We start from the raw sequence: 25,714 nt of genomic DNA, 5'->3' as shown, positions 1-25,714 counted from the left end.
ATTCCAGTGCCTCACCACCCTCTCAGTAAAGAATTTCTTCCTTGAATCCAAGCTAAACTTCCCCTGTTTAAGTTTGAACCCGTTACCCCTTGTCCTGTCACTACAGTCCCTGATGAAGAGTCCATCCCCATCATCCTTGTAGCCCCCCTTCAGATACTGGAAGGCTGCTATGAGGTCTCCATGCAGCTTCTCTTCTCCAGGCTGAACAGCCCCAACTTTCTCAGCCTATCTTCATATGGGAGGTGCTCCAGTCCCCTGATCATCCTCGTGGCCTCCTCTGGACTTGTTCCAACAGTTCCATGTCCTTTCTATGTTGAGGACACCAGAACTGCACACAATGCTCCAAGTGAGGTCTCACGAGAGCAGAGCAGAGGGGCAGGATCACCTCCTTCGACCTGCTGGTCACGCTCCTCTTGATGCAGCCCAGGATACGGTTGCTTTCTGGGCTGCGAGCGCACACTGCAGCCGGCTCATGTTCAGTTTCTCATTGACCAACACCCCCAAGTCCTTCTCTGCAGGGCTGCTCTGAATCTCTTCTCTGCCCAACCTGTAGCTGTGCCTGGGATTGCTCCGACCCAGGTGTAGGACCTTGCACTTGGCATGGTTAAACTTCATCAGGTTGGCATCAGCCCACCTCACAAGCGTGTCAAGGTCCCTCTGGATGGCATCCCTTCCCTCCAGCATATCAACCGAACCACACAACAATGCTTTGGTTTTGTCCAGCATCACTTCTTAAACTAAGATTAATGTTATCCTGAGAGCTCCTCTTAAGATGCACGCATGTTAAGCTCAGACTACATGGCTTGCTTCTTTTGAAGCCACATCAGTATGGTGTTTTGAGCTGTAGTGGTTGCCTTCTGGTGCAGCATCACTCCAGTTTAATTATTCCCTTATAAGCCTGTCTTTGTGTAACCTCAGGTACAGCTGGCTGCGTTGGGGACACTCTTCTGCCTAGCAGCTAGCAGGAGGAATCTCCTGCTGCAGCACTAGAGCATTGTCCACAATAGGCCAGTTCAGTAACAAAGCTGTTCTCAATAGGCAAGACGAAGAGGTTCCTGATCAGGAAGAGCAGGACGAGAGCAGTGAAGATGAAGCAGAGGAGGAGGAAGAATTCTGTGCTGGAAAATCGCTGTGGGAAACGGAGGAAAGTCTGAATTCCCAGCTGCACATGGAGATAGCAGAGAAGGTAGAGTCAAGGGCCTTTTGAACTGAAAGATAAGTTAAGCTTCCCATTGCTCAGCTGACAGGGTTATGTTGAGCTGCACAAGGCTATAGCAGTTATTTGGAGGTTCCTCACTGGTGTTTACATGTTTATCTACCTGAACTATTTTTAAACAACTCTACATGACCCACAATTAATGCAGCACTGTTTCATGCCTTCCTGAGGCTGCTCATGAAAACTGTTCTCATTAATGTATAGCTGTAGTCTAACAAGCGTGTGCTGTACACGTGCTCTCTCTGCATGTACATACAGCAGTTTAGGTCTTTGCTGCAGATGCACAAGGGAGTGGTCCTTAAAACCATACCTCTGTTGTGTGTGAGGCTGCCAGGTCACACTGATGTACTGGATCAACAGGCAAAGCTCACTGCAATCAATTGCGCTGTACAGAGATTGATGGATGCAGAGCCCTTAGAGTTAATGTAGCAGCCTCTGAGTTCAAAGAGTGGCATGGCAGGGCACCTGCTTGAAGAGGCTAAAGAACATCTGGTTCTGAACACAGTGCCTCTGGGACCAGCAGCACAGATGCATAAGAGGTGGCTGTCAGACAGCTCTGTGTGTTCGTGTGGTCCATAAGCTGCCATTCACACTGTGGTATCTCTCTTTCAGGTGGATAAAGAGACAAACACAGAGAGCCTTGCACAGGCTTCTACTGTGGTTCGTCCCAAAGACAAGAGAGCAGCAAACCCACCACAAGCTCCATTTGTCAGAGGTAGCACTATCATCCGCTCCAAAACGTTTTCACCAGGACCACAAAGTCAGTATGTGTGTCGGGTAAGGAAAATGCACTCGTGGGGTTATGAATGCTGCTTTTCACTAATGAAAGCATGTCAGCAGTGTTTGCTTAGGCTGGATTTTTCACAGAGACTTGACACTGCTTTCTTCTTTCCTCCTTTGACTTCAGAAGTTGCTCTGTCCTCACCTCCTACATGATGCCTTTCCTTGGAACTAATAGCATGAGGCACAAATGTATAAAATGTGTGTGTGCACGTATGTGTCTGGTACATGCAGCATGCTGAAATGCCCAAACTAACCTGGTAGGGCTGCTGTAAGACAGTGATGATCAGTACATACTGAGGTATTTGACCAAGCATTGGAAAAGGCTGCCCAGGAGTCACTGTCCCTAGAAGCGCTCCCAAACTGTGTAGAGAAGTCCCTCAGTGCCATGGGTTAGTGGTGGCCTTGGCAGTGCTGGGATAAGGGTTGGACTGGATGATCCTAAAGGTCTTTTCCAACCTGGTTGATTCTATTATTCTATGAATAAGCTGCATATCAAACCCTTTCCTGCTGCTTTAAGGCTGTTCTGTGCTAACTTGAACTGGGTTCGCTGTGTCCACCTGGCTTTAGATGAGGTGAATGTGAAGGCTTCATAGAAATGGAAAGGTAAGGACTTGGTAATGTCAGCAAAACCACTGTGGAAGCTTTCTCGAGCGTGCCTTGTCTGAAGGTGACTGGGTCAGGATGTCACTGCCACTGCTTTGAAGTGTTTGTTCACAATTATTTCCTGGATTGAGGGTCAGCCTGAACTATAAATAACTGATCTTGTAAATGGAATTGGCAAACAAGCAAGCACTGTGTTTATCATGCATGACCTGTGCACAGTGGGCATGCTTCTAATGCAGCTGAGCTGGGTTTGATGTGCAGGTTTTCTCCCACGCAGAAGCAGGTGCTCGCATAGAAACAAAATGGATTGAATCTGCAGGAGTGGCCAGTGCTTGGGGGGTTCTGTGTCCCAGCACGTGCAGATCGCATGTGCCTGTTCCCCCAGCTTTGAGAAGGAAGATGAGAAGGGAATTAAATGGTGCTTGAGTTGAGCTCTTTTTGAGGGTCTAAAGACAATCACAAAAGGCTGCAGCTGTATGTGTGTAACGTGACAACTGAGTTGGAAAAGCCAGTGGGATAGCTTACAGGTAAATCTACCTCCTGCACCACTAGCTTAAAATACAGGTGACTGGAGAAAAAAGAAATCTCTAATAAAATAGCCTCGTGTTTTACAGGTGCTAGAAAAGAGTAACTTTTAATTACTTAGAGCTTATTTTTCTGGGCTGGTCTGCCCAGCCCGGTTACTTGCACAGGAGAAGGACAGTGGGGTAGAGTCCCATATTACACCCTAAACTAGTGTCTCTTTCCATGCAGCCTATTCCCAGAAAGTGATGGAGTTCAAGGCCTGGGGCAGGATCTGGTTGTGCCAGATGGATTGCATGTTGTGAATGCAGATTAGGGTGGCAGCTCTCCACAAAACTGTCTAGTTCTGCTTGCATCCCTGCTTAGAATCACTCAGAGAAGCCCCTGTTCTTGCCGATGATGTGTGTATGCACTGCTTGTGCTCCTTTCATGGGCTCTTCCCTTTCCTTTGTAGCTGAACCGCAGTGACAGTGACAGTTCAACGCTGTCCAAAAAGCCGCCCTTCGTTCGGAATGCGCTGGAGAGACGAAGCGTCCGAGTGAAGCGGGTAACAACAACAGCACCTTGTCCTTGCTCCAGCACACACACTTGCAACCAGTGGAAAGCTTGCTTGAAAGGAGAAATTTGCAAACATGAATCAGTTGGCACCTGCTTTCATTCACAACCTTTGGGTGTGACAAGTCTCTCAAGGCTACTTTTATATATCAGAACATGACAGGAATGTTTGAGTTGGAACCCATTTAAACCAATACGTTTAAGAAGATGGTTCCTAGTATTTTCCACCCTGTCAGAGCAGAAGCAGCACAAGCAGTTTGGCTGTGTTTACTGCTGTGAGATTCTTAAGTACTTACAATAAATGTGAGGAGCTGGTGAGGAGAGTGATATCAGGGATGCTCAGGTAGACCCTGTTGCAGTGACTCTGTGGCACACAGTGAGCCGCTGTGCCCATTGAAATGCAGTCACTGAAATTCCCCTGGGATGCTGATGCTGGGCTCGCAAGGAGATGGTTTTCTCGGGGCAGTTTGTGTTTGAAGCTAGCAGAAAGAAGGTAACAATATGTTACTGGAAAAAACAGAGTTCTTCTGTTACATTGTGGATTCATCTGGCAATAAAACATTAAACTCAGGAGCAAGGTGTGCAGGCAAGGTTGGTTTGATTTGGAAAAGCTGCCAAGGAAGAGATTTAGTAGAAGGACCAAAATCAAAATGCTTATCTATGAAACTTGCTTGAGTTTGTGCTTTCTGTCTTGAGATGAATTGGAAGGGTCTCATGATACATTTGGCCTGTCACGAGGGAGTGGTCAGGACAGTTCTTACGCCTGTGTTCATACAGCCCTTCTTTTCCAGCCTTCAGTGAAGTCCTTGGGCTCAGAGCGCCTGATCCGCACCTCACTAGACCTGGAGCTGGACCTGCAGGCTTCGAAAACCTGGCACGATCGGCTGGTGCAGGAGATCTCAGTGCTGAGGGAGCTGAAGGAGCAGCTGGAACAAGCTCAAAGTCAGGGTGAAAAGGAGTTGCCGCAGTGGGTGAAGGATGATGAGAGGTTTCGACTGCTGCTGAGGCTGGTGGAAAAGCGAGTGAGTAGTAACTGCCTCTGGGTTGTAGTCACTGTGTCTTAGAAACAAGGGGCTTGAGGTGGTCAGGAAATGAAGCATCCTCCACTTAGAGCTCCCTCAAGCAAGCATTTGATGGTGAAGGCTGCAGTCCTTGGGTCCAGGCTGCACTTGAAAACAAAAACAACTCTTCCACTGTCTGTTTAGGTGGAGAAAGCAGAACACCAGTGTGAGTTGAAGGCTGATAAAATGATGAGGGCTGCTGCCAAGGATGTGCACAGGCTGCGAGGGCAAAGTCGGAAAGAGCCTCTGGAGGTGCAGTCATTCAGGTAATCCCAGGTCATGGGGAAAGGGCAGGAAAAGGGGACTGCTAGCATGGTTTCCTGTGGGTGACTAAGATGCTGACGAGGAAGGCTAGTCCTTGCAGAAATGCTTAAGTGTCCTGTTTAAACAAAAACTTGTGTGTCTTTATATGAAAATACAAGCTCTGAGAGTTGGGGAAACAAGCTGCAGCACTGCACATGATCACAAAGCAACCGGCAGTGCTCCAAATCGCTCCCTGTCTGGCACCAAATTCACAAATCTTTGTTTAATCCAGCAGCAGCCCGTTGCTTCCTTAGGAAACATACCTTGAAAGCAGAAAACCAAATGAAAGCCTTTCTGAAACGGCTTTTTGGTGGTGTGGTGAGTCTAGCTGTAAGGATGCCTCCTGTCTGATATGTAAATAGGAGGTGTAGGTCATGAGAGGATGTGCTGCTGCTCCTCGTGGTGACAGTTGGAGGGATGAATCTGAATGTGCTTGATGAATGTTTCTGGCAAGACTTGTGTGGGATTAACAAACCATCATTCTCTTTAGAGAGAAGATGGCCTTTTTCACCCGGCCGAGGATAAACATCCCGATGCTCTCCGCCGATGATGTGTGATCACCATGAAGTATTTGCTTTCTGGACAGCTGGACAAGTGCAGTTTGGGGTTTGAAGTTATTTATGTGGTATTATGAAGGTACCAAGGCATTTGTATATTAGAGCTTTTGTCAGTGTGTGGATGTTTTGAAGAGTTTTAGGTTAAAGTTCTATCATCACAGAAACCAGCATTAAAGTGACAAGATTGTATAGTTTGTATATTTAGGAATGTATTTTTGGGAAATAGAGTTTTAAATAAGAACAAATGCAGCGTGAGGTGCTGTTATTCTTAAATAATGCTGTTTAGACTTTTTGTACAGCTCTACCTTTTAGAGGTTTTACTGCAATAAATACCTTTGAAGGAACCTCACCCCTGCCTTCTATCCTGTCCTGCATCGGACTCTCCTCAGAGTGATGTGTTTTGTACCCCGTGGGGAATGCAGGGAGCCGGTTTGGACTCCCCAGTGCTGTGAACGAGTTCTCTGTGAGCTGTGAAGCGCTTTTGTTTCCTGCCAGGTCATAAAAGTAGGTGTGAAGTTGAGAATACTTGCACTTTTACCACTTGTCCTGCAGCTCCGGTCTGTAACGGGTCTGGGGGTGGACATGGGGAGCCCATTGAAACCACGCTGTGGGAGGAGGGCTGCGGGTTTTATGTCCATTCTAGGTTTTTCCAATAAAGTGACCTTTCTGGACACCTTGGGTTTGTCTCATGTGCATCTTCTCAGCAGCTGGCACCTGCGTTGGGGTTTTTTTGTCACTAGCTGGAAGCATACAGCTTTTAATGTGTCCTGTTCTGCAAGTCCTTCAGAGCAGGCATTCTGGAGGGGTAGCTGGTGGATGTACTCCGGGGTGACTTGCGCGCCCCTGGGCTTTCCCATTTTGCTCTAAATACATGAGCTGTAACTCAAAAGCTGCCTTTCCAACCCAAACCGTTCTGTGATTCAGTGATTGAAAGTACTCCTTGGTCACCCCTAAACCTGGGTTTGGTTTGATGTGGGGATCTGGGACTGTCTCTGCCTTCCGAAGAACTGTGATGAAGTGCAAATTTACGTCATGGAATCAACCTGGTTTGGGTTGAAGGGACCTTAAAGCTCCTCCAGCCCCAACCCTTGCCACGGGCAGGGACACCTTCCACTGGAGCAGCTTGCTCCAAGCCCCTGTGTCCAGCCTGGCCTCGAGCACCGCCAGGGATGGGGCAGCCGCAGCTCCTAGCGGCCAGAGGTGCTGGAGGTGCCGCACCGGGTCCCGCCGCTCCCACCCATTCCCGAGCCAGCACCGGGACGTTCCCGCCGGGGGTGGGGTCAGCCGCCGCACGCTGCCAGGGTCCTCCCCGCCGGGCGGGGGCGCTGCCGTCTTGTTGCAACCTCTCCCCCTGCACACACTCCATGCTTTCCGCTTCTTTCCCGCCACTTCCGGTTCCGGCCGCGGGAGCATGGAGGCGCGCGTGTCGCAGTGCGCAGCTCGGCTGGCGCGGCAGGTGCGGGCCGGGGCTCCGCGGGACCCTGTGCGGGGCGGGAGGCAGGGAGCGGGCAGGGGCGGGAGCTCTTTGCTGCCTTCCTGTGCATTGGCGCCTCGCTGTCATGGGGCTGGGTCCGGGCAGGGCTCATGGTGGAGCTCTGCGGAAAGCGTCCCAAACCCGGCATCGGCAACTGTCAGACATGGGCTGCGCGGCCGCCCTGCGCTCCCGCCCTGCGGCCAGCCGAGGCGGTGCGTGCCGGGCCTCGGTGGGTGCCCGGCCTCGGGAGCGGCAGCGCCGGGTGCGGGGCCCTGTGGAGCAGCCCGGGAGGTGCGTCCAGGGGCTGCGCTGGAGGCGGGTGTGCTAAGGGCGGTCCTGGCTTCCTCAGACGGGCGATTGCAGCCGTGAGGTGCTCAGAGTTGGGAGGGAGAGGTGGTGACAGGCCTGACCCTTCAGTGGCTGTAGTAATGTAAAAGCAGTCAGACTGCCCGGTCTGTCCCAGTCAGTGACTGGTGCTGAGAGCAGAGTACAGGAAAGCGTGGAGCCCCACAGGTGAATTTCTGCTGTGTTGCCCCAAGAGCAGGTAACTCAGAGATTCTGGACGTTTGGCTTGTGGTTTTTTGTCTACCACACACATAGGTTCTAAAGTCACTTTCCTGTAAGTTTTCTGCTCCCAATTCAATCACAGGATAAGCAGTGCCATGAAATGCTCAGATAATAGATCTGGCTGTTGAGGCTTTGCAACTCCTTTTTGCCTTTGTTTTTGCATTTTTCTTTTGTAGCTGCTGGGAGAGGAAAGGATCCCGGGTGTTCTCCCCTTGCTGTCGCTGTGATCTGCTCTTTAGTCCATAAACAGATTTCCAAGGAGGAGGAGAGTGTTCAGCTCTGTAATTCCAGGAGGCTGAAAGAGGCCACATGGAATTACTGAGCCTGAATCTACCTTTCACCTCGCTCCAGCACGAGCCCGTGGTGAACCAGCTGGCAGGGATCATGAGTTCCTTGGGAGAACAGCCCGACAAGGAGCAGTGTATGTGCTGAGTTACTGCACTGAGCCGGCTCAGCATGTGCTGAGTTACTGCACTGAGCCGGCGCAGCAAAGGCGTGGCAGAGGAGGAGCAGAGATTCAGCTGGTCAGGAGGCAAGCTGGAAGGGAAGGAAGGAGGTGCTCTGCTCCCTTTGCCGTGCTTTCTCAGGCCAGTTCCTCTCTGGTTTTTGTTTTAATGTGAAGGAGGAAGGCTCTGTCATGGTAAAGCCCAGAGACAGAAGCCTAAGCAAGGTTTGTGTTAATTCACTGGGGTCTTTGGAAGACACTCTGACATTAAGGGAAAATTTAGGGATGCTTTTGGTCCTATTGAAAAAGCTATAGCTTTTTTGTGTTCACAGGTGAGGGGAAGATTTCTAGTTCTCAGCTGACCAAAGAGCCCTTGGAGATGTCAGCATGGCCTCATGTAGTTCCTGCAGCTTCTCATGAGGTGGTCATCAGGTATGACCCTTTACTGGCAAGTTGTGATATGTGCAGGGCTGTGCAGGTAGAATAATCCCAGGGTAACGCGTTGTCCTGAACAGCAGCTTTTCTGTTACACGTTTTGTGGCTCAGAGGGGTGTTGGTGTTGTCTCCTTTCCTTGCTTGGGTGTTGCTGTGAGAGAGAAGTTACAAGGGGTATCTGTGGTTTAATGTAGTGGTTTTTCAGGAAGAACATAGAATCTAGAGCATCCCTTTAATAACACCCAGTGTTCACAGATGATTTGCTAGAGGGTTATCAGCTGTACCACAGCTGCTGTCAGAAGAGGTATTTGTAGCACACAACCATCTAAAGAGCTTTTTTGAGGTAAGCTCAGCACGTGGCTGTGGGTGTGGGGTCATGGAATCATTCCTCAATCACAGAATCATATCTCAAGTTGGAGGGGACCCATAAGGATCATGGAGTCCATCTCTGTGCTCCTCACAGGAATAGCCAACACTAAACCATATGACTGAGAGCATTGTCCAGATCCTCCTCGACTCCTGACAGGCTCCTCCCTAGGGAGCCTCTTCCAGGGACCCAGCACTCTCCTAAGGAAAAGCCTTTTCCCGATGCTCAGTCTGCGCTTCCCCTGGAGCAGCTTCATTCCATTTCCTCATGTCCATGGTCACCAGAGCCACTGGGGCATGAGCAGCGTTCCCTCCTGACTGGCCCATGAACCATGGCCCTCACTGCCCATTTTGGTGCTGTGCTGATCTTAACCCCATCCATTCTGCAGATCAGTGTAACCAGTGCTGAGTCCAGGCTTTTCTGCTGCGGTTTGGAATTAAGAGTTTATTTTATCACCTGCATTAGCAGTTGCTGAGCACAAAAAGGGAGACTGAAATGGCAGCAGCAGGTCAGGGTAGGCAGTGAGGCCACCACAGGGAAGCGTTTTGCTTTCGGTTCATCCTCAAGCAACATAAGGACTGGTACTGAAAGTTTCTGAAGAGGAGCATGGAACGTGATAGGACAATGTGCCTTTCTGAGCTGACACCTTGGGCTGGTCTGAATGCCTCCTGTCTGCAGGTGTGGGTTTGCTGCTTTGGGGCAGTCATGGGAAAGAAGTAGATGAGACCTACTGACCTGTGGCATGGGTTTAGAGCTTTGTGCCTCCTGGCCAAATCCAAGTGACTAGGATACCAATTGTCACCCTGTATTTGTATGGGAAAAGCTGTTTGGGGTAGATGACTGCCCCAGAGGATGCTGATTCCTGAGAAGCCTTCTTCTGGGTCCTGGCTGTGCATGTGGATAAACCTCTTTCCTCATCCTCTCTTGTAGTCTTAACAATGTGGGCAGAAGCTCCAGTAAGATGCTGGTCATCTCAGCTCTTGTGAGTCTGAACTTGGGTGGCCAGAGCCGTTTGTGATTGTGGAGGAACATTCAAATCACGTTGCTGTTGTGAAAAGTTTGGCAATGATACTGAAGTATCTAGTTATGGTTTTGGGGGAGGAGGAATAAATGTGAGCTGCTTGGGGCACATTTATTGTGTGTGCCTGCTCATGGCAGGGGGTTGGAGCTGATCTTAAGGTCTTTTCCAACCCAAATGATTCTGTGATTTTAATTTCAAAGGCAGAATGCATGTGTTTGTCCTCAATGCAAAACTCTCCTCCAGATCTTGCTAACCTGTCCTGAAGCTGGTGGCTTTGCTCAAGAGAAGGTAATACTGGGTGGACACAGATCCTACAGATGAATGTGACATGAAGAGGAGGAGATAGCTTTGTGGTTTCCTTAAAGCACGTTCTAGGGCTGGAGGGATGAGTTACTCATGGCTCTGCTCTGATGTTCCTTTAGGTCAGTTTGTAGCAATAATGATGACTCAGACCTACATGGAACCTGTAAAACATTGCAGTGAAATCTCTCTTTGCTGTTTGAAACTTGAAGTTCAGCCTGAAAATCTTTCAAATTAGTCTGTAAGTCACCTGAAATGCTGCATGGTCAGGCCTGTGAGTAAAGTAAAACATAAAAACATACATGTGTTCTGCTTGTTATATGGGAGAAGGTATTTGTGTGCATGTGAGAGAACAACAGTATGATTTGGGGGAGGGCTGCTTTGGATTACAAAAAAAGAAGTAATAGGCTGCAAGAGGAGAGGCTGCAATAAGCTGTTTGAAGTGAGGTGTTTCGAGCTACAGCTGTGCAGTTCAATGCTTTCAGTTGCCAAAATGCCAAACCAGAGATTTTGATAACGGGTTTTTTTCCCCAAAGTCCTGTTCACATCTGAACCTGCAGGACATCCTGTTCTCCTGTAGTTCAGGAGAGAGGCTGGTAGAGAAGTGTGCTGGAAGCTGAAGTACAAATGCAGAATGACCTCAAAAGTGCTGATTTTCAGCTTGCTTCACAAATAGCCAATCTTAACAGAGTTTTGGCTCAGTTCAGGGTTTTTGAGCATCTGCAGTTACTCCCAGTGGTGCCTCTGGGAGCTGTTGCTCAGGGGATATGTAAGACAAGATTTCATGGCCCAGTTTTTTCCTTAATTAAATATTCTGATTGTTTTCAAGCACCAAAGCAAATGAGCCCTTTTTGGTGAGGTTTGGTGACCTATTTCCCTGCAGCAGTAGCCTGAGCTCCCTCCTGCTGTGGGGTTCTAGTGAAGGAGAGCCTGAGGGGCTGGCTCACTGCCTCTGCTGCCTGCACCCACCACAGCAGCACTGAGTCACCTGCACCTGCAGCAGCCTCCAGAGTTGTGTTGGTGAGCCAGGTTTGTGGCTGATGGACACAAAGCCTGTGATGGGGGAGGACAAGAAGTGGCCTCCAGCAATGAAGTTTCAGGTACTTGGTGTCTCTGGGGTGGGGAACACGACTGCTCCTTACAGCAGCTCCAACCACTGGACTGAGGCTACTGGCTGAAGAGTTTGCCTGTGACCCAGCTGTGAGGTCTAAGGAGCACAGGGCAGTTTGTTTATGGGGTTCCATCCAGAGGGACTGGGACAGGTTCGATTTGGGCCCATGTGAACCTTGTGAGGTTCAATGGGGCCAAGTGCAGGGTCCTGCATGTGGATCGGGGCAACCCCTGGTATCAGCACAAGCGGGGGGATGGAAGGGTTGAGAGCAGCCCTGAGGAGAAGGACTTCGGGGTACTGGTGGGTGAAAGATTGGACATGAGCAGGCAATGTGTGCTTGCAGAACAGAGGCCAGTCATGGTGTCTTGGGCTGCATGCAGCGGAGTGTGGCCAGGAGGTCCAGGGAGGTGATTCTGCCCCTCTGCTCTTCTCTGGTGACTGCACCTGCAGTCCCACGTCCAGCTCTGGAGTCCAGTACAGGAAAGACATGGACCTGTTAGAGCAGGTCCAGAGAATGGCCACAGGAATGGTCAGATGGATGGAGCACCTCTGCTGTGAGGAAATGCTGAGAGAGTTGGGGTTGTTCAGCCTGGAGAAGAAAAGGCTCTGAGGAGACCTTAGTGCGGCCTTTCCGTTCTTAAAAGGGGCCTGTAAGAAAGATGGGGAGAGGCTTTTTAGCAGGGGCGGGTGCGACAGGACAAGGGGTGATGGTTTTAAACTGAAAGAGGGAGATTCAGGCTGGATGTGAGGAAAGATTCTTTACAACAAGGAACCTCGCAGGTTGCCCAGAGAGGTGGTGGATGCACCATCCCTGGAGACATTCACAGCCAAGCTGGATGTGATTCTGGGCAGCCTGATCTAGTTGAAGATGTCACTGCCCATTGCAGGCAGTTAGACTAGATGAGGTCCCTTCCAACCCAAACTACTCTAGGATTTGGAGTATAGAGGTCCACCTGAAATCCTGATTGCTGCTGAATGCTGGATGTCAGTTTTAAGGGAGAAGCCATGGAGGAAAGGTTGTGCAGCAAGGTGGATGTGAGTGCAGGTTGCAGAAAGGGCCCTATGGATTCCCCTGTGAATCAGCACACTGCACTTCTTGTCTGGGTTCTTGGGGTTGTATGAGTGGTTGTGGTTTCACCCTCTGGAGGAGAAACCGTGGTCTGTGAGATGATGAAACTGCCTGAAGAGGCTTTAGGGAGTTCTTGAAGCATCTTTATTAAATTCAAAAAGCTGGAGAAAGGGCTTGTTTTGGGAATATATTCTATTAGCACGACCTGTTATCTGTCTTGCATGTCTTGATATCAGTGGGATTGTTCTCATTGAGGTTTTAAGGAATGTCTCTGAATCCCTGGGTTTGACAGAAATATAAACAACCTTAAAACATGAATCATTTTGGGGGACACAGAGTGATGTGATGTTAAGGGGAGAAGATATCTTTGTGCTTTCACATTTGAGGGTTGGGGGGAGGAGTTCCCCATGTCACTGCTCCGCTCTTCCTTTTGCTATTAACCCTTGTGAGGGAGAACTAAAACTGCCTGAGATCTTGCAGCTTCTCAGCTTGGTGTCCCCCCGACTCCAGGAACGCCTGTGTGACAATTCCATTTGTTTTTCAGGAAAACGAGATCAGGTTGTTAACTGCAGAGATTGAGCATCTGAAGAACTCCGGGTGCTTGGGAGTGTCCCCGAGTTTGGAAGGGCTGCGGGACGAGAACGCGAAGCTCAAGTATCGCTTGAACTTCCTTCGGAAGGTAAGGGAGGAAGAATGACTGCTGCAGCATGTGGGTCTGGTTCTCATTAACACAAGCTAAATAAGTGCTGTCAGTTGTCGCAGCTAGTGCTGTGTGACAGTGTGCTCATGCTGCATCCCAGCACCTTCATTGTTGGTGGCACATCAGGTATTTCCTTGTTCCTTAAACAGGAACCTACTTTATGACAAGAGTCAGTAGGTTTATAAGGCCACAGTATCACATCTTGGCTGGTCATGGAACGGGCAGCCCAGCCAGCATCTCTACCAGATCACTGACAAGGTGCAGCCCTGCACTCGGGGGAAGTGTTCGTGCTGGGAGGCTCAACGGGAGCAGCACCCCCTGAATCATGGCATTTTTCTGTGGTATTCATTGCTCCTGTGCCTAGAGGTGTCAGCCACATCTATCAGCCACGCTTTGCCAGGCAGCCAGGGAAGAAAGAGGCATGTAACAGCTCCCAGATGTTGTGAATTTAGCCTTCTGGGGTTTGTTTTTTCAGAGTCTTCAGGAGGAAATAAGTAAACCAGCAAAAAGCATGATTAATATCAACAACTGCCTTCAGGAGATCTTTGGAGCTGCTATTCAGGCTGCCTACCCAGAGCTAGAAAACCCTCCGCTAGTGGTGACACCAAGTCAGCAGCCCAAATTTGGAGATTACCAGTGTAACAGCGCCATGGGCATCACACAGGTAAATCTGACCAGTCTTACAAAGGGAACAAAACCTGGGGATGCTTCTGTTGGAAGCTATGTGGTAACATAAGGAGAGTTGCAGTTGTGGACCTGTTTCAAGCTTGCTGCAGGCCTCTGGGCTGAGAATTCAGTGAGCATCTAATGGCATTTTAGGGGAAGCATTGGTCTTCACAGAGTAGATCTTTAAGCCTCTGGTTAGGTGGTAAGAGAGTTACATGTGTGTCACACAGAACAGCTGCTCAGTTTGTGGGATCTAAATCAAACTGGGACTGAAGTGCTGCATTGATTTACTAACTGTGCAAGTAACTACCAAATAGCTTTATGTTTGGAACTAGTATCAGCAAAACAATAAATCCCAATTCTGGACAGTTACAAATGCTGCAAACACCTGCAAATCTCAGAATGCTCTTGTGTAGTGTGGGGGAAGTGTGGTGTCCCCACATTCACAGAGTTGTGTGCACACAACCTTCTCACAGGAAAGGGGAGCTACAAACACCACTCCGTTTCAGGGCACACATCTCCTCTTGGTCTGGGTGCTGCAGGCTTCTACTGCCCACAGACACACGGCAGTGAGAGGGGCCTGGGTGCTCCCTGTGTGTCCGGCTAGGATTCAGGTCCCTGCATGCTGCATCCTGAACTGCTCTTGGATCTGGTGACAAGGGTCATTGGCCTGTGCAGGGGCTGTGGTGTGCGCAGCATCTTCTCACAGTGCCCAACCAGGTGCAGGCTGCTGCTCAGGCACTGTGCTGCATACTCGTGACTGCTTTGTTTCTAACACCTCTTATTAATTCCCTGGTTACAGCTGAATTTGGCTGATTTTTGGTGTATTCCTTGAAGCGTTTTCAGTTTTGTGACACACACTGTTTGAGGTGGATCTGAGTGCACTGTTCCATGCACACTTTGCTCTTGTTCGTATCTTACTGGCTGTTGTTACCCAAGCATTTGCTGAGGGGAGGCTGTGTGGGCTTCCCCGCATCTATGGTTGGTGGCACCTATATTTTCTTTTAAATGAGCAAAAGGCAGGAAACGGGGGGGATGTTTGTTAGGATTTTACTGCGAGGGTGGTGCGACACTGCCAAAGGGTGTCCAGAGAAGCTGTGGCTGCCCCAGCCGTGGCAGTGTCCAAGGCGAGGTTGGACTGGGCTCGGAGCAACCTACTCTAGTGGAAGGTGTCCCTGCCTGTGGCAGGGGTTGGAACTGGATGAGCTTTAAGGTCCTTTCCAACCCAAACCATTCTATGATTCGATATTGTTCTGATCTTGGGGGTTTTCCGGCAGCTGTAAGAATGGCTCCAATTTACAGAACATCTCTTAGGTATGTGCAAGGGAAGGAGTGGGTTTTCTTAACCTGGTTGGTATCAATGGTTACTTCCAATATTATGACATTGCTGCTTTCTGGAAGGTATTTGACCAAAGAGGACCCAAGCAGAATAAGAGACACTTCAGGAGTTGCCTCAGTGGGCTGGGACTGTGCTAAAACACCCCAACTCTGAATGCGTTGGTGCCTTTAATTGACTAGTTAGACTCTAATTGCAGGTCTTTCATTTTGTAATTAGAAACAACTTTTGTAAGTGTTCTGTTGTCAGTTCACCATTATCAATCTTTCAGACTGGTGACTTTGACATGGAACTGACACACATGAAATTCTACCCACTTTGTCACCTGCAGCTGCTGTGTCTGTTCTGCCACAGTGAGACTGACTCCCGGCAGCATCCATACGTGCTAGCCAGCAGGCTTCTGGAACCAGCCCTCACAAATAGGTGCCTTCTTCCCTTGGTCTCATGAGCATCATGCTGGGCCTGGGCTGCAGCCAGGGCAGCACTGGGTGACTGCACTGACGGGGCCTTGCAGAGCTTTGCCAGCTTTCTGACCGCTGCTTTACCCCAATTAAGAGGCTGTTGGGATTCTCAAGCAGTCCTGGCTTCCCGTGTCCACGTTGTTTGCAGAACTCAGTGTCTGAACGGTCCCCTTCAGGCCAGGGTGTCAAGTCTCATATTGTCAGCTGTACTGAGGAGTAACAATTCCTAGTGCTGGGCTTGCCTGTGGAGTTTGTTCCCTGGAAGAGCACCGTGTATGAGTTGGGTGATACTCATGTGTGCAGCACAGTCAGAGCGCATCAGCACAGCAGAGCCAGGGGATGCAGTGCAGTCATTTCCCTTTGAGAGCAGCAGGTTCTGTACTTTCCATCAGCCTAAGTTTTAGGGTTTTGACTGTGGGGCAGGTCTTCCATAGCCACACTCCCCCAGTGTCCCCTGCACAGAGCTGGAACACCGCTCACCACCACTGCCAGAGGAGCAGGACCTGCCCTGCTTGGTACGTGCCCTGCAGCATCCTCTCCCTGTGATGCGAGCATGTGGAAACAGCCCTCACAAGTGCACATTGTTTTACTGGGAGCTCGTTAGCGTGTGAATGCTGGGGGTTGAGCCAGGAGCAGTGCTTGGTCCTTACAGTAATAGGAGTAGGGTGACTGTTTATGAAGTGATTCAGATAACACACCTGTCATCTGGTGTAACATGCCCATAATCTGGGTTTACATTTATTTTTCCTGTAGTTTGCACTTCGAGTAGCATTACAGGCAACAGAGGGGTTTTTTTTTCTTGCCCGTGCTAAGCTTTTGTCAACTTGTAAGGATCCTGTTATGATCAGCTGTATGACAGGTTAAATAGGAAGCTGAAACTGAAGTAGAAGTCACATTTTGCACAGACTGCAAGTTAGCAAATACAAGCAGTAGTGAGTGTCAATTCTGAGTTGACAAAGAGGTACATGCTGTTTGTCCTTGACGGGAGTGAGGGGATAGATTCTTTTCAAACACATCACAGTAAGAATGGAAAATCACATACTCGGAAACAAATAGTTGTGGTGGGTGCATGCAGTGTGATGTAGTGGTTTGCAGGGATGGGTTGGGCTGTTACAGAGGGTCCTCCTAAGGGATGTTTCTGTGAGATTGTAAAGCTATGTGAGGAGGTACCTTGGGAACGGACGCAGAATTTGTGGAGTTGGACTAGATGATCTCAGAAGGTCCCTTCCAACCCAAACCATTCTGATGCTATTAGTGTATGTGAACTTGCATCATGTTCTTTGAGTTCCTCCAAGTGGGCCATTGATAGCTCGAGACAAAAGGAGAGCTCCTTTACCAGCAGATTCTCTGATGCCTTTTGAAGAGAATTTGGCAGTGGTAGAATTAGGTTTGGTTGCTTGGCTTGTGGGATTTTATTTATTTAGTCACTTCATTATTAAGTTTAAGTCTCAGGTAGGGCTGAAGGTAGTTTGCTTTGCTTGCTTTTAATCATAAATTAGCAGCTTGCTCTGAAACCACACTCAGCATCTACTGCAGGCACAGCTCAGAACTTCGAATATGAATGCTGGCAGAGCTGAGGGGTACCTGTGAGACTGAGCAACAGGGTTTTGAAGCAATGTGAAGGACTGTGCCAGCTTTGTTTGTCCCTTTTCCTAGTTTAGAAAGATAGGAATTTGCCAAACCTCTTAACAGTGTTTGAAAAATACCCTGGAAGCTTTTCTTCTGACATAGGAACTACACTTTAATTGTCCTTAGCAGAAGGAAGTGAACATGGTGGGTCTGGTTACACTTCTGCTCTAGAGAGGGACTGATCTAATCTGACAAATTTGCTGGAGATGCTTGGGTCTATATGTTATGAAGCTAAACGATCCTGGGGATCTCTCAGTGCTGCTGTACCTGTGCTTTCCGTTTCACTCTGTACAATGTTATGGAGGAGTGAATCTTACCTGCGGTTGTTGTGTTTCAGATACTGCTCAAAACCAAGGAACAGAAGGTCAGCCCAAGAGAAATCGCTGAGAAAATAACAAAACATATTCCTGCTAATGAATGCATTGAGAAGGTTGAAATTGCTGGGCCTGGTAAGGGAGTTCCGTGTTACACACTGTGTTTTAAAGCTGATAGGGCAATTTTATATTGGATGGTGATCAGGGAAGCTTTGTTTAACTGTTCCACAATTGAAAACTGCAGTTACAGGGTGAAGTAGCTGCTTCTGTCTTGGGGAGCTTTGTAGCCCTCAGAGTTGTGTAGAGCAGCAAATCTGTATCTGTATTAGAATTGGCAGTTGCCATCTTAAGCCCTTTAATTAGCAAGTTTTCCACTGATCCTTAAAGGACCAGCTTTTCTCCTTTGTTGGTGGTAATGGGTATCAGGCTGCATCATGAAATCACAGCAAAAATCCACATGCCCTTCTCACTGCTGCTTGCATGGGGAGGAGACCTTGGCCTCTCGGCACTGAAATGCTGCAGTAGCGTGGAGGTTATGAATTCCTGCATCTGCTTTGTCCCTGTGACCCAGGAAGAAATACAAGGACTTACATTCCTCAGGGCTTCAGCATAAACACAAAATTCACATGGCACAGCCGTTCATGTGCTTGGGCAGAAGCTCATTCCTTAGTTTTGTGAAGCTGAAGTCAGTGTTGTCCCACAAGCATGGATTATCCCAGGTGAAATGGTGTGGTTTAGGATATTAATTTAAAGAAAGGAGACAAAGCTGGATCTGGTTTTGCATTCTGCAAACCTTGGCAAGATTATTTATTTTCTCATTAAAAATGTTCTTAAATTCACATTTGAGTGACCGTGTGCAGAAAGGAGTGATGTCAGTGAGTTAACTTGCAGCATCTATCTCCTGCACGACAGACTGTAGTGCTGTGAAATAGACTCTTGAAACTGGGAGCAGAATTTGTCCTCTAGCGACAGCTTTGTTGCCCTGTTGCTGAAAATTGGTTTTGGTTTGTCAAGCCAGGTTCCTGTGCTCTTGTCCCTGATGTGAGGAAACAAAAAGTGATTTGAGGCACTTTTGCAGCTGCAGCACTCATTGCTGGTTTTCGTCTCTCCAGGTTTTATCAATGTTCACTTGAGAAGGGATTTTGTGTCGAAGCAGCTGAGCAGTTTATTGGTAAATGGAGTTCAGCCACCGGCTATTGGCAAAAGGAAAAAGGTACAGCAGTAAGTGCACAGGCATCCTGCTCCCGTAGGGATGAGCCATGCTGGGCTGCAGGTAGCTCTGCAGTTCTCCCTGAGGTGGTTTGTTGAGCAGATGTCCATGTCAGCGAGTTGTTACAGCAGCAAATGGGATGTGACTTAGAGACTGGGGCTGTAGGGTGGGCTGTGTGTACCTGGTGCAGTCTCCGGTGGGTGAGGGACGGGGCTCCTGGGGTGGGGAGTGTTGTGCCAAGCTCAGTCTGGTGGGTGCAGCAGAGCCCCAGGCTGGAAGCCTGCTTTCATGTCCCCTGAGGGCCTCCTCTGCTGCTGTGTGCTGTTGGCAGCAAAGAGCGTGAGGCTCAGCCTTGTTCCCCCAGCAAAGCCCAGGTCAAACACACAGTGTGGTAATGACTGCTGCTCTTTGTTTTTCCTCTGGTGCTGTGTAAGGTGGTCGTGGATTTCTCATCGCCTAACATTGCAAAGGAGATGCACGTTGGCCACCTGCGGTCCACTATCATTGGAGAAAGCATGTGCCGGCTGTTCGAATTTGCCGGCTATGATGTTTTGAGGTGAGAGTCCATTTGGGGTGTGCTGGGCTTGCTTGGCTGAGTGTGTGCAGTATCCCAGGGCTTTGGTCTGTGTTGTCTGTGTTTATAAGCACACAACAAATAATCTTTTTTGTGTGGTAAGATACTAAGCTGATGGAATGTAGTAGGTTGGGAATCAAGATGAGCAGAAGCTTCATACAGTGAAACTGTGGGTGTTGGCCTGGTTTTGGTGCTGTTATGTGAGTTTCTTCGTTTAGCGTATATGTTCCTGAAATGCATGTGTTTTAAAGCATATGTTTGCAAAGTCATTATTATGCTTTTCAATTGCTTTAAGGTTAAACCATTTAGGAGACTGGGGCACCCAGTTTGGAATGCTCATTGCTCACCTCCAAGACAAATTTCCGGATTACTTAACAGTTTCTCCTCCCATTGGGGATCTCCAGGCGTTTTACAAGGTACTTGTAGCAAATAAGTGCGATGTTAGCATCAACATCTGAAAAGCATATTGAGGAGCTTTACAAATTGCAGCATAGCTTCTGCGAAACAAAAGAAGTGATCACTGTTAATGGGTTATTGCAATAACCTGTCACTGGGTGATGAATTGTGGTATCTGGCATTGAGTTGTCTGTATGGGACACCATCAGAGGACTTTGTAAGCATGCTGCCTCTGTCTTTTGAGATGAGTGTGCTTGGAGAGCCTGTTACACCTGTTAGCTTGTATCAGGGAAGAGATCAGAGCTTTTCATGTGGTGTGTTTCCCTGTAGGAGTCCAAGAGGCGGTTTGACACAGAGGAGGAGTTCAAGAAACGTGCCTACCAATGTGTGGTGCTGCTGCAGAGCAAAACCCCTGACTTCATCAAAGCCTGGGAGCTCATCTGCGATGTGTCACGGAAAGGTGACTGCCACGTTCAGGAGCATGTCCCAGCAGCAGAACTGTGCCTTTCCTCACCTCTGTGTCTGAGCCCATGCTCTGGTTTTCCTTTGAAAATCACTGCCATGCTGCTGGGAGAAGCTTAAAGCCAACACAACCAAAGAACTGGGCTGTCTGTGGAGTGTTGTCTCTTGAGTCTTGGTCTGATGGCTTGGCCGAGAGATGGAAAATGCCTTTGGGGACTTGCTGTGCCCCCTGGTAAACATATGCCACTAATTCCCACTGTGTGCATTTAATGGAAGCATTTTGTTCTGTTTCCCTCCTCAAGAGTTCCAGAAAATCTACAACTGCTTGGACATCACGCTCACAGAGAGAGGAGAATCGTTCTACCACGAGATGATGAAAGACATCGTGAAAGAATTTGAAGATAAAGGTGAGGCTTTTGGTCTCAGAGTCAAAGTAACCTTGAGGTATCCTCAGTCCTGTGCAGTGAGGCTTAGAACTGATGTTTGTGAAATTCCATGTTCTCCAGCCTTGCTCTTTTTCACAGCCACATTTCCTCGGTGGGTCTTTCGTGGTTTTTCCTCCCAGGGAAGCATTGGCAGAAGTGATTCTTGCATGTTTCATTCCAGAAAGCTTGAATCATTCTTGCTGACACCAGAAGCAGTTTGTGATATTTGTAGGCGATGGTGTGAGGTACTACTGGAATTCATTTTATCCTTAGTAAATAGTCAAGGAGCAATATATGGCAGACTGCCCACAGTTCGTGTTGTGACTGAATGGGAACTTGGAGAGATCTCTGAGAAGACAGTGGTATTTTTCGATTATGCTGACTTTGGGACTGGCCAGAAGCCAAATGGAGCATAAAAAGTCTGGGTTTATGTGTTCCTGTCTGGATTTGGCAGTTCTTGAGTCTTACCATCTGAAGTGTTTGTGCTAAGTCCTTACTGCACCTATGTAAAGTTTCTGTTGCCTTCAGTGCCACACTTTGTGATTTGTTAAGGGTAGATCTGGATGCAAGGGACAGGAGTTCTCAAATCCAATTAGGTCTCTTCTGGTAAGGCCAGATCTGTACAGATTCACTTCCATGTGCATAGCCTTGAGTTCTGGCTGTGACATGGTTGGCGAGGGAGTTCATGTAGGTGTATTCATATTTTGAGCCATTAATGATTTCATAATATGGGTGCATGGCCTTTTCTTTCTGGCAGCATCCAGGAAGGGGTGTTTCTGCATGTGCTGGCCCACAAAGCTCCCTCTGCAATACAACATGGGATGTTTTCCATTGCTTTTCTAGGATTTGTCCAGGTTGATGATGGCCGGAAGGTTGTGTTTGTCCCAGGTTTCCCTGTCCCGTTGACGATCATGAAATCAGATGGAGGTTACACCTATGACACATCTGACTTAGCCGCTCTTAAGCACAGGCTGTGTGAAGAGAAGGCTGATATCATTATCTACGTTGTTGATAGTGGCCAGGTGAGTGTGTCACCCTCTGTCACTGCTGGTACAAAGCATCAGAAAGGGTGTTACATGACAGGTGCAACACTCATGTAGGCAGAAGTCTGTAGAGTTTTAGTGTGTATATTTACTCTTGTCCTCACTGGTATAATGGTGAATCGAGTTTGGTGGTCTCCATGTATAGCCCCTAGAAGCAGTTGATTAGGGAGAGACACAGTTTACCACTGGAGGTGGGTGAAGCCTAAATCTCAATAGATGAGTCTGTAATGAGGTTTGTGTTGCTTATACTTCTGTTGCTCCTTACCTGAAGAGATGCAGGGTTGTCAGCTCCATATATGAGCAGTGATGGGAACTTGCCAATTACTGCTTCTCTAAGCCAGGAAAACTCCTGGAAACATTGAGCATTCTGAAGTGGCATTTGTCTGTGGAGCTAGAAGCATTTCAGCTCATTGTGAAAGCAGCATTGTGAAGGAGAGAAAGCTGGGAAAAAAAACTGTCCCTGGAGGAGTGGGTTGAGAACCAGTCGCTGGCATTTTTTCTTGCAGTCAGGGCATTTGCAGACAGTGTTTGCAGCTGGGCAGATGATTGGCTGGTATGATCCCAAAGTAACCAGAGTGGCACACGCTGCGTTCGGAGTGGTCCTGGGAGAGGACAAGTAAGTCTGTGGATGCATTTCTTCCTCTGTGTGTGCTCTGAAGAGGCTGTGTGAGTGAATGCAGACTTGCACTTGTTTGAAGACAAGTATGTATGTGGCATGCAAAAAAAAACCCACGCACTGGATCCCATGCTGTTATTTGTAACTCTGTTATTTCATTGTGTCATGGTCCTTGAGCCACCTGGTCAAGTCACTGGTGCTGTGGTCAGGTTGCCTGGCTTCTTCTGCCTGCTGTTGATGGAGGGGCACTGGGAATGGCTGGTGGAAGTGCAGAGGAAGCTGATAGGAATACAGGGAGATGGCAGTGGTAAAGGCCACGATGGCCATTACTTGCTACCTGGCTCATGGTAGATGAAATGAAAGTTAGGAAAATAACCTCTTGTGTCCTGGTCTGCAGGCAGGCCCTTGTGCTCCAGAGCTATTCTAGTGTCTCTGTGAAGGTGTTGGCTGAAGTAATGTGCTCTGACAGTCACCTGCCATTGCAGATGGGCTGGGGTTGCTGGAGGGTTGTTAGAAAATTTAAGGTGGAAATGCCTGCAAGAGGTTCTGGTGTGTGTCCTGATCTGCCTGCGCACACGCTGACCCTGGGCAGTGGGTGGAAGTGGTTTGGCCTCTTATGCAGGTGGTCATTTTGGCTCTGTGTTCTCAGGAAGAAGTTCAAAACTCGTTCAGGAGATACAGTGCGTCTTATAGACCTGCTGGAGGAAGGGCTGAAACGAGCTATGGACAAGCTAAAGGACAAGGAGCGGGACAAGGTACTTGTGACAAATTGCTTATCTTTCCTGAGAACTTCCCAGATTTGCTCACTGCCTTATGATTTCCACATTCTGGATGTGAACCAAGTGTGATTACTTGGTAAGCAGGTCAGGCAAAGGTGCTGTCATGGGGAGAGAAGAGCATCTCTGAACACATGGCAGTGGTGAGATCTGAGCTGCAGGCAGCACACTGGCCTCTGGTACTGCAGAGCTCCCTCAGGACAGGAGGGCCTGGCAGGACAACTGTCCTTGCTGGTGCTGTGAGGCCTCCACAGTGTGATGGCCACAGCTGTGCCTGCCCCAAGGTGCAGGAGGTGGTGGCAAAATGGAATGTTGCAGCCTGGGCCTGCTGGTCTGCAGTGACTTGTGGTGATGGGTGGCCAGGGATTTGCAGGGGACTTTGGCTTCACCCTTTCCCTTGGGTGCTGTGGCTGAGTTTGCTGTAAGCCCTTTGCTTTGCAATGTCCTTAATGACATTTCTGTCCTGTGTCTCGGTAGCCTGGAGAGACCTGAACAGTGTGGGACATGGAGTGGAACAGAAGGACCACACTGTCTACTCACTGTGTGAGTCTGGAATTGGGAAGCACAGCTTCTTAGTGCTGTGCCATGCAGGGCGAAAGTGAAACATCCTTTTTTAAACAGGAACACAAGGAAGCACGTTAAAAACCACCTTGAGAATCTCACAAGGGTTCATTTGAGCCCAACACAAGAGTGCTTTTCCATACTGACAGGGCAAGGTTCCACCAGAGAGGGGTTTTGTGTCCAAAATCCTACCTAGAGGTAGGAGGGCCACGTGTTTATGTGCACGTGCAATTTGTAAGAAGCAGGAGCACAGTATCAGCACCAAACCTGTGTGGCAGGCAGTTCATCATGGGGCACAGAGCTCTGGTAGGTGTTCATAAGCAAAGGGAGTCAGCCTTAACCTGGGCAGGGCTGCAGGGCCGTTGGATTGCAGGGGAAGTGAGGGCTGGAGCTGTGCTGAGTGGCCAAGGCTGCATGCTGTGGCTAGTGATACCAACATAACCTCCTTCCTCATGACTTCTCTGTTCTGGAATTGCAACAGGTCCTCACAGCAGAAGAGCTGAAAGCTGCTCAGACATCAGTCGCTTTTGGATGTATTAAATATGCAGATCTCTCCCACAACAGACTAAATGATTACGTATTCTCCTTTGACAAGATGTTGGATGACCGGGGGAACACAGCTGCTTACTTGCTGTACGCCTTCACCCGCATCAGGTAGGTTGAGAGTTGTTTGGATTTGATCTCTGATGCTCTCACAAAGGGAGGTGTGGGGAAAGGGGTGAATTATTGCATCAGTGCTGCTAAGAGTGGTTAGTAAGAGAAGCCAGCTACACCAGTATGCACCATAGGAAGGGTTTTATTTGTCATTGGGAATGGTGTCATCTGCTGTCTGTAGCAGGGCTCCTCTCTGCACCACGTGTCCCAGGCCTTTAGCTGGCTGGGAGGAACTGTTGGAGTTTCAGTAATTCCATCAGAGATGTTGAGTGTTGGGGAAGGGGTGAGCTTGTGTTCTAGCACCTCCTCACCTCAGTTTATTGCCATGCCCCATGCAGGCTTTCTGGCACCCCGAGCTCTGGTTTGTGTGACAGCATCAGCTGTCCTTCCTGACACTTGTGCCCAGAGCATGTCCCTCCCTGTTCCTCTGCAGTGCATTCCAGGGCTGACTGCTCTCTTCTGGCTTGGTAACCTGGACTGGGCAAGTGAGGAGGCCAGTGCTGGCCCTGGGCAGTGGAGAGGTGGGACTCTAACAAAAAAACACGGACTGTGTTTTGGGTCATTGCAGGGCCATTGCCCGCCTGGCCAACATTGATGAGCAGATGCTGCGGAAGGCAGCCAGGGAGGAGGTGCTTATCCTGGACCATGAGAAGGAGTGGAAACTGGGCAAATGCATCCTGAGGTTCCCTGAGATCCTGCAGAAGATCCTGGAGGACTTGTTATTGCACACGCTCTGTGACTACCTTTATGAGCTGGCCACCACCTTCACTGAGTTCTACGACAACTGCTATTGTGTTGAGAAAGACAGGCAGAGTGGTGAGTGCTGGCCATGGGGCTTGCTGCTGCAGAACCAGTGGTGTTCATGTGGGAGTACTGAAGGTGGCTGGCACAGCCTGTGAGCAGGTTGAATAGAGAGCTGTGAGCAGCCTGGTACATGGAAACGCAGGGCTGGTCACTCTGCTTGGCTTGGGAGGGTGGAAGGGATCTCAGCCAGGGCCAGGCTGTGGACAGAAGGGGTTCCCCTGGGAAGGGCAGTGTTGGTTGACCTGCTCCAGCTTCCATGGTGATGTTTTGCAGGCCAGATCGTGAAGGTGAACATGTGGAGGCTGCTGCTGTGCGAAGCCACTGCCACCGTCATGGCCAAAGGATTCGACATCCTGGGAATTAAGCCTGTGCAGAGGATGTAGCTGTTTCCTGTGGGGTGACAATAAAGGGACTGAACAACTGGAGGTGTCTGTGTCTTTTGGGGTGGGGTTGTGGTAGGAAAGATCCTCTGGGGGAGCAGCACTCCCTTAGGAGAGAAAAGAAGGAATAAAAGTCAAGGCGGAAGTAAGGGAAGAAGGCAAGAAGGGAGGGAGTAAGGAAAGGAGAGCACAGGAGCAGAACCTGCAGGTACAGAGGCAGATGAGCGGCCACGGGCACAGCTCAGAGCAATTCTCTGCAGGATCCAAACCCCCCAGCCCCATACACAGCACTCCTCTGCCTCAGGCTGCAGAGTTTAA

At 49.1% G+C, this 25,714-nt stretch overlaps 2 protein-coding genes across 7 annotated transcripts in view; both read left to right on the top strand.

The window, feature by feature from the left end:
- WWC1 (WW and C2 domain containing 1) overlaps window positions 1-6,194 on the top strand; it is a 72,811-nt gene extending 66,617 nt beyond the window's left edge. The window contains exons 18-23 of the mRNA XM_080626900.1: window positions 1,039-1,186; window positions 1,829-1,993; window positions 3,579-3,671; window positions 4,471-4,701; window positions 4,885-5,006; window positions 5,534-6,194. Coding sequence (XP_080483026.1) covers window positions 1,039-1,186; window positions 1,829-1,993; window positions 3,579-3,671; window positions 4,471-4,701; window positions 4,885-5,006; window positions 5,534-5,600 — 826 coding nt within the window. The 3' untranslated portion in view covers window positions 5,601-6,194. The remainder of the gene's footprint in view (window positions 1-1,038; window positions 1,187-1,828; window positions 1,994-3,578; window positions 3,672-4,470; window positions 4,702-4,884; window positions 5,007-5,533) is intronic.
- An 811-nt stretch (window positions 6,195-7,005) lies between these two features.
- RARS1 (arginyl-tRNA synthetase 1) lies at window positions 7,006-25,414 on the top strand. Of its 6 annotated transcripts, none has more exons than XM_080627280.1 (16): window positions 7,011-7,056; window positions 8,419-8,518; window positions 12,934-13,068; window positions 13,565-13,753; window positions 17,519-17,630; window positions 18,608-18,708; window positions 19,140-19,261; window positions 19,575-19,695; window positions 20,006-20,135; window positions 20,440-20,544; window positions 21,406-21,584; window positions 22,112-22,221; window positions 22,871-22,976; window positions 24,040-24,212; window positions 24,781-25,028; window positions 25,290-25,414. In XM_080627280.1, exons 4-16 carry the CDS (start codon window positions 13,601-13,603, stop codon window positions 25,397-25,399), a joined length of 1,770 nt encoding a protein of 589 aa, XP_080483406.1. In that variant the 5' UTR covers window positions 7,011-7,056; window positions 8,419-8,518; window positions 12,934-13,068; window positions 13,565-13,600; the 3' UTR covers window positions 25,400-25,414. The 6 variants fall into 6 exon arrangements, with proteins under 6 accessions (XP_080483405.1, XP_080483409.1, XP_080483406.1 ...); XM_080627281.1 differs by lacking the exon at window positions 7,011-7,056 and adding an exon at window positions 8,283-8,311; XM_080627279.1 differs by lacking the exon at window positions 8,419-8,518 and having other exon boundaries at window positions 7,006-7,056.
- Window positions 25,415-25,714: the final 300 nt, after the last annotated feature.

The sequence above is a fragment of the Psittacula echo genome (genome assembly GCF_963264785.1).
Source record: "Psittacula echo genome assembly, chromosome: 11".
NCBI classification, from domain to species: Eukaryota; Metazoa; Chordata; class Aves; order Psittaciformes; family Psittacidae; genus Psittacula; species Psittacula echo.
This window is presented reverse-complemented; position numbering and strand designations above follow the sequence as displayed.